General features: G+C 37.8%; 1 protein-coding gene across 1 annotated transcript; it reads right to left on the reverse strand.

The window, feature by feature from the left end:
- Positions 1–333: 333 nt before the first annotated feature.
- LOC124453704 (nuclear pore glycoprotein p62-like) lies at positions 334–10,379 on the reverse strand. The gene is made up of 12 exons (XM_047004540.1): positions 10,195–10,379; positions 7,905–9,146; positions 7,035–7,124; positions 6,800–6,830; positions 6,195–6,240; positions 5,103–5,198; positions 4,888–4,937; positions 2,145–2,276; positions 1,564–1,675; positions 1,275–1,341; positions 1,041–1,120; positions 334–976 (listed from the first exon to the last, which is right to left on the reverse strand). The coding sequence occupies exons 1-12, from the start codon at positions 10,262–10,264 to the stop codon at positions 962–964; spliced, it is 2,031 nt and encodes a 676-aa protein (XP_046860496.1). The 5' UTR covers positions 10,265–10,379; the 3' UTR covers positions 334–961.
- Positions 10,380–10,714: the final 335 nt, after the last annotated feature.

Genomic DNA, 10,714 nt, shown 5'->3' on the forward strand with positions numbered 1-10,714 from the left:
TACATAACAAGAGTAACGAAATTCTAGCACTCTTCGAGAACTGCCAAGGGCATATTTTGGAAACTTAAAGGCGAGTAAAAGCTTAAAAGCTTTAATTGCATGTCAAACAACAAATTAAAACAAAAAATGGTGTCTTTTCATGTGACTGGAAAGGCCCATGTTTGTAGGCAATTTCCGTTTAAAATTCCAAAACTGAGATTATTCCCATCCAATTCTCAAAACAAAATCAGAATTCGATGACTTTCAAGCAAACCTTGTAAATTCAAGAACTTTCAACTTTCAAGGCCTTGAAGTATTTGTTTTAAATTCTAGGACATTAAAGTTTTCTAGGAATGCTGTAGAAGAGAATATTGTTTGTCGTTTCGATCAAATTTATAACGTATCTGACATTGAAAGGTCTAATTCATGTGAAAGCAAATTGATTCGCAGTGCGGTCAACATATCATACTGCCACAGATATAAGATGTGTAGACTCATAATGCGTTTAAGACTCGGGTCAGCGGTCACCATACATCATGGAAAACCGCTTTACAAGCAAAGCGCTACAAAACGTGCTGTTTTCGTGACTGTTCCTTGATAGTCACCAAACCTTCGGTGCTTTGCTTTTCCTTTCTCATTGTCCGTACATCTCCAGGGTTGAACTTAGCTAAGTCATCGGTATATGTTCTGCAGTTAAAAATATATGTGTAGTTTGTATAACTTGTGTATGATCATTACTGATATCCTAGAGATACTATGCTCTTCTTTCGCTATGACAAATAAGATAAATGATAGCGCAGACAATTCTATACGTATGTGATGAGTAGACCATATGTACACAAGAGTAGAAGAGATAATGCAAATGTTACTATAATAGCTGACGGCTTATACGCAGGTATATAAAACATTTTATCTGTTACTTTTCGCTGCCTCAGTCGCTCAATATGGTTGAAAACGCGGGCGATGCTCGTCATCCGGCTCTTTATTCGTCAAATCTCTTAAAAAGCGAGCAAGAACATTGTGAAATAATGTTTCAGACAAAAAATCCATAATAATTATACCATTCTAAAGAATCGCTCGTGTTCTTTTCTCCTTAATTCGCTCATTCGGCCGATTTCGTCCACTCTTTTTTGAAGTAAAGCTAGTGAAGAAGATTAAAGGCAAGAAATAAATCGAAAATAAGTTGAAATTACTGTAAACATTCGCTGGCGAAAACTTCGTAATAATTTACGAAAGGTTTTAACGTTAACCAAGCTATGGAGCGCAAGAGCTTAAAAGTACATATTTATGCTTACCCGAGTTCTGGTCAATCCAATGCAAAGAGTCCATATGTACGTTGAGAATTTTCGCAATTTGAACAACCTTAACAAGCACAACGAAAAATTAGCATGACCACAAAATACAAAAACACGAAGATCGCAAGTATGGTGATCGAGACAGGTGCAGGGAGGTGCGCCATAACAAAAAGGATTTGACGATCACACGGTACGGCAACAAGTAGACATGGAAATTCAATCTGAACTATGCACTCCCTTTCCCTCATACAAAACCATCGCAGATCCATCCACGGTAGATTGTACATACAGGATTGTCATCTTGATGGCTTGCATTTGTGGAGTTAAGGTAATCAATTATGTCTCTCAAATCTTGAACCATTCCTTTTAATTGACCATCGCATTTCTCTGCCATCGAGTATCTACACCGCATAAGGATAAAAGTTGCAAGAAGACACTCGACGTTTAGCAACATACAAATGCACAACAAAACACAAAAGGAGTGAAGCTTCAAAATTGGATAGCAAGCCGACAACACTATAGCTACAAAAGTTTATAAGAACGCAAGAAAACATAAACATCACTTCATAAAAAGACGCTTAACGGAAATATATAGGCAGCTATGGGCGCAAAACCGGGGGGACATGCCCCCAAATTTTTCAAATTTAAATGACCTCATATTAAGAGCACTACTATTACACCATGAGATATCCAGTTCACCCACCCCCATTAACTTTGTAAAAATAGATTTGCGCCGTCGTAGTAAGCCAATTTCGTACATCAGATAGACAACGAAAAAGACGTGTATCTGAAGTCGACAAAGATCAAAATTCCAAATTTCAAACACATAACTCATAATCATGCACGACCGGCCGTTAAACAAGAACTCACATCTTTTCGCGCTCTCTGTCGGGTTCCTGGAAGTTATCTGGACCGTGTTGTTTCACAGATTCTTCGAGAGGTTTCAATAACTCTTCTAGCTCGATTTGTTGAGAAACCAAAAAATCAAGCTCCTGATCTAATCTGTGACGGAATGAAAAACATAAAATGCGACAAATCACGTTGTAGAAAACTGACAAATATTGTACAGCATACAAGCTTTGCCGCTGCGACAACATCGCCGCTATAAATTCGCCTTATACACGGGAACCTGTATCAAGCGGTTAGCCTTGGGGATTTCCCATGTGACAGCTGAATGCAGGGTTGACTGTTGAATACAGGTCTAAAGGTTCCTATATCACGAGGTTCCTATTGTTTTTAATAAAACATCTCCAAAAACTGCACTGGACTTTCTTTTTCACATTAATGTGTGCATGCCTAGTTTCGGAGATATTGAATTTTTTGTGATGTGGAAATTAGAGAATTTATGTTGCTTTTTTTCCTAATTGACACATTCGATATTTGCAGTTAATTTAGCAAAAATAAACAATGTTGTTTTAAACGAGGTACATAGGTGACCAGTTTACATAACAATAAAAGAATTCTGAGAAAACCAAAGCTGGTTTGCAACAACCAAAGAAAACCAAAGCAACAACGAAATAGAACATGATTTTAAGATATGTAAATTAGGAAACGAAGGAACATAATTCCCTAATTTGATTATCAGGAAAAACTTCGATATCTCCAAAACTAGGCATGCAAACATAATGTGAAAAAGAAAGTCCAATACAGTTTTGGGCGATCTTTCATTTAAGACAACAACCAATTTCGCAACATGGGCACTTAAAAGAAAATAACCTTACGGTTTACATGTAATATTTAGTATATAACAAACTAATATTTAATAGGTAGTAATAAAGTAAATGGTTTGAAGCCGGGAGTATCGTTACATGTTTGTAAATGTAGATCGTCCAGGTTGGTATAGTCCTGAGAAGGACTTTTTTTGTTGTTGTTGACTGACGTTTCGACAACCTTAGCGGTAATCATCTTCAGAGTCAAATGAGGAGTAAACGTCAGGTTAGCCGTATTTGTTATCTGGTTCGTACGTCATTGTATTGTGTGTACAGGAAATGTGTATTGTCATTCTGAATTAGTGTGAAATGAAATATTTTTATTTCATTTAGTTGTGATGTGTGATTTAGGTGTGATGTTTTTAGTTGTAATGTGTGGGTGTCAATTGTGTATTGTCATTGTGAATTAGTGTGAAGTGTAATGTTTTTAGTTGATCGTTTGTTTGTATTGTGAATAAGTCGTTTGTAAGGTGCCGGTAATTGCTGTGATCTGTTCAGGGGGGTTTGTTCCAAGTTGGTATACCAACTTTCTAATGTAAGCCGTTGTCTATTGTCAGTACTGTAAGTAATGCATTTTGCCAAGTCCCAGTCAATGTTGTGCTTTGTGATTAGGTGATGTTCGGCAATGTGATTAGTTTTGTCTTGTTTCTTAGTAGCTCGTTTGTGTTCAGTAAGTCTTATGTTTAAGTTCCTGCCTGTTTCCCCGATATAGGAGGTGTGGCAGCCGGAGCAGTTTATTTTGTAAACTGCACCTTGTCGTTCGTTGGGTTGTTCTTTGTCCTTTATGTTCGTTAGTACTTGTCGTAACGTTGTGATTGGTTTATGTGCGACACGTATGTTGTATGGTCGTAAGATACGCGAGATAGTCTCGGACGTACCTTTGATGTAGGGTATCGTTGCTGTTGTCACTGAGTTGTTCGTTTCGTTGGGTTCGTTGGGTTTGTAAGTGTTGCGTTTGATAAAGTCAGAGTTATAGTTGTTTTTGTCAAAAACACGTTTGAGATAGTTGTTTTCGTTGTGTAGACCGTCCGGTGAATCACAAATGATTTGTGCACGTCTTGTTAATGTTCTGATTGTGGTGGCTTTGTGTGATGTAGGGCTTTAAGATGATTGGTCTAGTAGCCGGTCAGTATGTGTTGGCTTGCATAAACTGTTGTTCGTAGTTTTTGATTGTCATGTTTTACCAAACAGTCGAGAAAAGGAAGAGTTCCGTTTTCTTCGACATCTTTGGTAAATTGTATGTGGCTGTTCTGTTTGTTGATGTGAGTGTGAAAGTCATCAATCTCGTCTGCATGTTGTGCTGTGATTGTGTCATCTACGTAGCGAAACCAAAAAGTTAGTGCATGTTTGTAAGACGTGAGCGCCCCTTGCTCTATAGATTGCATTACAATTTCAGCAACTACAACAGAAACAGGTGAGGCCATTACTCTTCCATTTAATTGTTTGTAGTGTGTACCTTTTGTACTGGAAGTAAGTCGAGGTGAGGCAGAGCTCCAGTAGCTCCATAATGTCCCTCATAGGTAGTAATGTTCCTCAACATGCAAGATAAATGCAATATAAAGACTTCGAAAAGTTCCCAAATAAATATTTAATGTCGTATTATGTGCTGTACGTAGTAAATTTATCCGACCGTTTAGTACAGTTTCAAAACAATCAAAAACGAAGTTCGGTACGTTGAAGAAGTCGACCGCGTCCGCCCAATAATGGCGACCGTATTATATTTATATCATGATATTTTCGGGACGGTGTCTCGTGACCACTTTAACGCAGGGTGACCGCTTAATACGGTACCGCTTATAGTAGGTTCGACTGTATCATAAACTTTAGGATAGTACTATATTTTTATCATAGCTTCAATCATAAAGTTTCAAAAGTGTCATTGCTACAATTTCATGACAGGATACCTTTTTTGTTCGAGTTTAGCTTTTTCAACTTCATGATGGAGTAGTGTGATCTACAAAAGACGATGTCAAAGTTTTTTCCACGTGCAACTCGGAAGGAATAACAAAAACACTATTGCCTAACTTATAACTACTAAAGTTCACTGTTCCTACGGCACGAAACAATCTGTGAAATGATCTAAGATCAACAGAAAGAATAATACGGAAACATTTCAAACCTTTTCGCCATTTTCCATTAGTTCTCTGTCTGCCACGTTTATTTGGGCTGCTTGTTCTAAAAATCCCCTTTCCATATCTTCCAGTTCAATGTTCCACTAATTAAAAAGTGAACAATAGTTAATGAACCCATTGTATTGGTGATGCATCGAAGGAATAGTTCCAGACTTCCAGCATCTCAATGTTATCCCATACCCTCTCCCCCAATTGCAGCCCACTCCCCCATTGCAACTCCCTCCCACCTTCCCAAATTGCACCCCCCTCCCATCATTGCAACCCCCTCCTCCCCATTGCAAATGGTTTGAGCCCGGGAGTATCGTTACATGTTTGTAAATGTAGATCGTCCAGATTGGTATAGTCCTGAGAAGGACTGTTTTTGTTGTTGTTGATTGACGTTTCGACAACCTGTTGTTGATTGACGTAGTCATCTTCAGAGTCAAATGAGGAGTAAACGTCAGCTTAGCCGTATTTGTTATCTGGTTCTTACGTCATTGTATTGTGTGTACAGGAAATGTGTACAGGAAATGTGTATTGTCATTGTGAATTAGTGTGAAGTGAAATATTTTTACTTTTAGTTGTGATGTTTTTTGTTTTAATGTGTGGGTGTCAATTGTGTATTGTCATTGTGAATTAGTGTGAAGTGTAATGTTTTTTAGTTGATCGTTTGTTTGTATTGTGAATAAGTCGTTTGTAAGGTGCCGGTAATTGCTGTGATCTGTTCAGGGGGGTTTGTTCCAAGTTGGTATACCAACTTTCTAATGTGAGCCGTTGTCTATAGTCAGTACTGTAAGTAATGCATTTTGCCGAGTCCCAGTCAATGTTGTGTTTTGTGATTCGGTGATGTTCGGCAATGTGATTAGTTTTGTCTTGTTTCTTAGTAGCTCGTTTGTGTTCAGTAAGTCTTATGTTTAAGTTCCTGCCAGTTTCCCCGATATAGAAGGCGTGGCAATTGGAGCAGTTTATTATGTAAACTGCACCTTGTCTTTCCCCCCAACTGCAACCTTCCTCACCCATTGCAACTCCTTCCCCCCATTGCAAGCCTCCTCCTACCATTGCACCTTCCTCACATTCATAACAGAACATGTCTAACTTACTTTATTCACTAAATCCTCCAATTGTTTGTACGTAAATTTTTCAGAACTAAAAAATTCAAAAAAAGTTAAGTTCACGGACTTAATTGACAAAAGATGCAAAAAACACACCGTTTTTGCCATTCTTTTAATCATCCACACACTTCACTAAGACGTTCTAGGGTATTGTGGTGAATTTAAAAAGTGCGCGGAGTTTGCATAGTCTGCAGTTATCTCATAAACTCAGACGTTTTTCACAGGCACGCGTAATCTGCTTTGACAATTCTTCGAAACAGATCAGATATTTCATCCGTTTTCTCAATTGTTTTTCATCAGGAATGGGACCACAATGGTTTTGTTGAGGTAATGGAAGGGGGGTAGGGTGGGTGGTGAAATAATTTAAGGTGGCTACTTATTGCAGTAGTATGCCAGACATTTTTCGTTAAATTCTGTTAATTTTATAATATGATTGGAAGATTGTTGAAGGCGTGAGTGCTTTAATAAACATAAATCACAAGTGCTTTTCTTAATTGTTTCATACATTAGTATTTTCTAGGAAAATCAGCAACCCTCCGGTGCAACCTCCCCCTCCTGCTACATCCATTCCTTATTTTTCATACATTAATTACCTTGTATTGGCTGTTAGAGATCCAGATGTTGCTAAAAGTGAAGTAAAATAATCATAAATTAAGTAAGAATAAAACAAAAATCATCCATAGATAAAGTATTCCAATAAAATTTCCCAAATACGCGGTAAAATGCAGAGACTGAGGTCGCGGAACAACGACAGCAAAATTTTGCTCTGATTGAAGACTCGAGAGGTTTCAGGGGGGTAGGGTAGCTAACCATGTCAATGTAACGCACCTGACGTAATGGAGGACGTACTTGCCACAGACGTGGTCGCCTGAAAGCCAAACGAGGTGGACGCAGTTGTAGATCCAGATAATTTGAAGCCTTAATGAAAAAACAAGATAATTCTTAGAAAAGAACAAGACTATATCATACAACACGTTAACATTGCTAACAAAAGAACAAGATTATATCATACAACAAGTTAACATTGCTGACTAAAGAATAAGATTATATCACACAACACGTTAACATTGCTGACTAAAGAATAAGATTATATCATAGAGCACGTTAACATTGCTGACTAAAGAACAAGATTATATCATAGAACACGTTAACATTGCTAACTAAAGAACAAGATTATATCATAGAACACGTTACCATTGCCAACAAAAGAACAAGATTATATCATACAACACGTTAACATTACTAACTAAAGAAAAAGATTATATCATACAACACGTTAACATTGCTAACTAAAGAACAAGATTATATCATAGAACACGTTACCATTGCCAACAAAACAACAAGATTATATCATAGAACACGTTAACATTGCTAACTAAAGAACAAGATTATATCATAGAACACGATACCATTGCCAACAAAAGAACAAGGTTATATCATACAACACGTTAACATTGCTAACAAAAGAACAAGGTTATATCATACAACACGTTAACATTGCCAACTAAAGAACAAGATTATATCATACAACACGTTAACATTGCTAACAAAAGAACAAGGTTATATCATACAACACGTTAACATTGCTAACTAAAGAACAAGAATATATCATACAACACGTTAAAATTGACAACAAAAAAGAGCAAAATAATATGGCACAATACAAAAACATCAACAAATTGGTTTGAATGTGTTCACCTGATGTAGTTGCTGTCGTGTGAGGCAGGCTAAAGCCCAGAGATGGTTTAGTAGTCGTAGTTGCTATGACAGACGATCTTTGCCCTGACTGAGTTCCAGTCACACCGTCGCCAAACGTTCCAGTACCAATGGTGCGAGGCTGCGACAACGTTGAAGGTGAACTTGTGGAAGTGGTCGTCTTCAATTGTCCAGCGATCTGTCCGGAAAGGTTGAAACCGGTTGAACTTTGACCAAGAGGAAGATTTATGGAAGTACTTGACTTGCTAACCGTGGACGGTACACCATTTCCTGCACCAAATGAAAATCCCGAGGTTGTTTGCGATGTTGATGAAGTTACTGCATTTGAAGCCAACTGAAGGGTAGGGGCAGTGCTTTTTGCTTGCACAAAGCTTGATGCACCACCAAGTTTGAATCCCGGTGCGAGAGACGTTGCTAAGGTGGTATTGGATGTAGAACCTCCAAATGTGAAATTAGTCTGGCCAGGGGTAGGAGCGGTTGAAGATGTTGCTGACCCAAATGACAGCCCTTGTTTGCCTGTTCCAACATAGCTTTCACTCGCACCAAACTTCAGTCCAGAATTGGTTGACTGAGTAGACGAAAAAGACAGCGCAGATGATGTACTTGTCTGTAATCCCAACCAGCCAGGTTTGGATGCTTGCCCTGAAGAACCAAATAAAGGTGTGGATGATGTGGTTGTCTGTGAGGCTAACCCACCAGGTTGGGTTGGTTGCCCAGAAGAACCAAACAATGGTGTGGATGATGTACTTGTCTGTAAACCGAACCCGCCAGGCTGGATTGGTTGTACAGAAGAACCAAACAATGGTGTAGCTGACGCACTTGTCTGTAATCCTGGTCCGCTAGGTTTGGCTGCTTGAATTGAAGAGCCAAAACTGAATGAAGCATAACTAGCTGTTGTACTTGCTCCAAATAAGCTATTATTTGATGTCAATGTAGAAGCTGCAGTTTTTGGAGCCATAAAACCACTGAACAAGGCAGAAGATGAGCCACTACCTGCATTTTGATTATTTGCTGGTGCGCTGCCAAACATCCCAGTTACGGCAACAGGTTTAGCCAGGTTACCTGCACTTGTACCAAATGTAGGAGGATTGGAAGTTTGGGTTCCAAATAGAGGAGCTGAAGTGCTCGGTGTTGAGAATGATAAAGTAGGTCTGATGGTGGATGCGCCAAAATTAAAACCCTGACTTACTGGGTTGCCCAAAGAAAATGCAGTTGAAGTTGTAGCTGTAAAGGTAATCATTAAGAAAATATTGTAGCTCATATTTTAAAACAAGACTGATTTCTGTTTAAGGTTGCTTTCACATTAAATATTTTAGATAAAAGTAATGCAGATTTTTGGTTTAATTTCATCAATAAAATATTTTTAGCATTGACTCTGTTATTCTTAAGATGCTTTTGCAATCAGCCGAGTTTTGTGTATCCTAAAAAAGATAATATCGTTCCCATCACTAACATGAAGAAATTTTTGTTTCATATACAAGAAAAAATGTGTGCTCACGCAAAATCCTCAGGTGTTTAAGCTGGGAGCCTCTTGGTGTTCAAAGAAAAAAAAGTAAAGCAAAACTTATGTTCAACTTGCTTAACAATGTGGGTTCCAAATCACTTACTAGTTTATTTAGTTTTAAAAGCAAGTCTACTGATTATCAACTTCTTGGTGTTAAAATAGCCCTAAGCTTACCCCAGCCACAAGCAAATAGAATGAAAAAAAGTATTGCATTTAATGATCCACTAATCTGGAACTCATTACCTATAGAACTCAAAGAATCCTGCTCTCTAATGTCTTTTTAAAACAGAGTCACTGCTCACTTTCCAAAATAATTTCGTGATATTTAATTGTAAATACTAACTTTGTAGTCTATAGAATGTAATTTAATGTTTTAGGAACTGTACTTTGTTAATTTAGTATTCTTGTTAAATTCGTTTCTGTAAAATTTGTGCACGCCCCATATCGAAAACAACTCACATGTTGACAATGGTTAGCGTGTTGAAATAAAATTATTCATTTATTCATTGTAACAATAAATTATAAATTGTCTGCTTGTGTCGTGAGGAAGGAAAGGCAGTCTGGCACAACTAAAAACAGAAAGTTTGATATACCGGGTTTCTTGCATGCTTGAAACACATAAAACTTGTCAATTCGTTTCCGGACAAGTGTGAACCAGACATCACACATGATATTGATACATTAAAAACCTTTGAAATTCAATCGCTTCTATGACAGTTAATGCACATATTCGTCATTTCTTATTTCTTATTCAAAATATATTCTTACCTGAAGAAGAACGATTACCAGACCCAACCGGGAGACCACCGAAGGACAAATTATCATTACCAAAACTCATCTTTTTTCACGGTTTTCGACATAAAACAAAATCGAAACTGAAAAAGTTTAACAACATACCTTTGAATAAAGCGCTAGACTATGAGAGCATTTTTAATGTCAACCGCTGGTCAGAGTGAAAAGTGGCAATATTCGTTTCTGCTGCTTCTGCCGGGTAAAGAGTTACTGGTTCGCAGACCAATTCCGATATTCTGATGGTCATAGGTGTGTGTTACAAGAAATTACGATATTTTTTTCTCAATTATTCCACCGGTTTTACGACATCGTAAAGGACGTTGTCGGTAATAACCCAAACGTACAAGCCAGCCAAACAGTACGGGTGGGGATGTGGGGTGAATGTTCAAAGTAATAATTACAAACTGGCTTCTTTTGAAAGTAACTTGGCAATAAAAATCAACGTTCTATCGACAGCCCCGTGTCCAAATTCTAAGACGGCTTTTTTATTACCACT

The sequence above is a fragment of the Xenia sp. Carnegie-2017 genome, unplaced genomic scaffold, assembly GCF_021976095.1.
Source record: "Xenia sp. Carnegie-2017 unplaced genomic scaffold, XeniaSp_v1 HiC_scaffold_25, whole genome shotgun sequence".
Lineage (NCBI taxonomy): Eukaryota > Metazoa > Cnidaria > Anthozoa > Malacalcyonacea > Xeniidae > Xenia > Xenia sp. Carnegie-2017.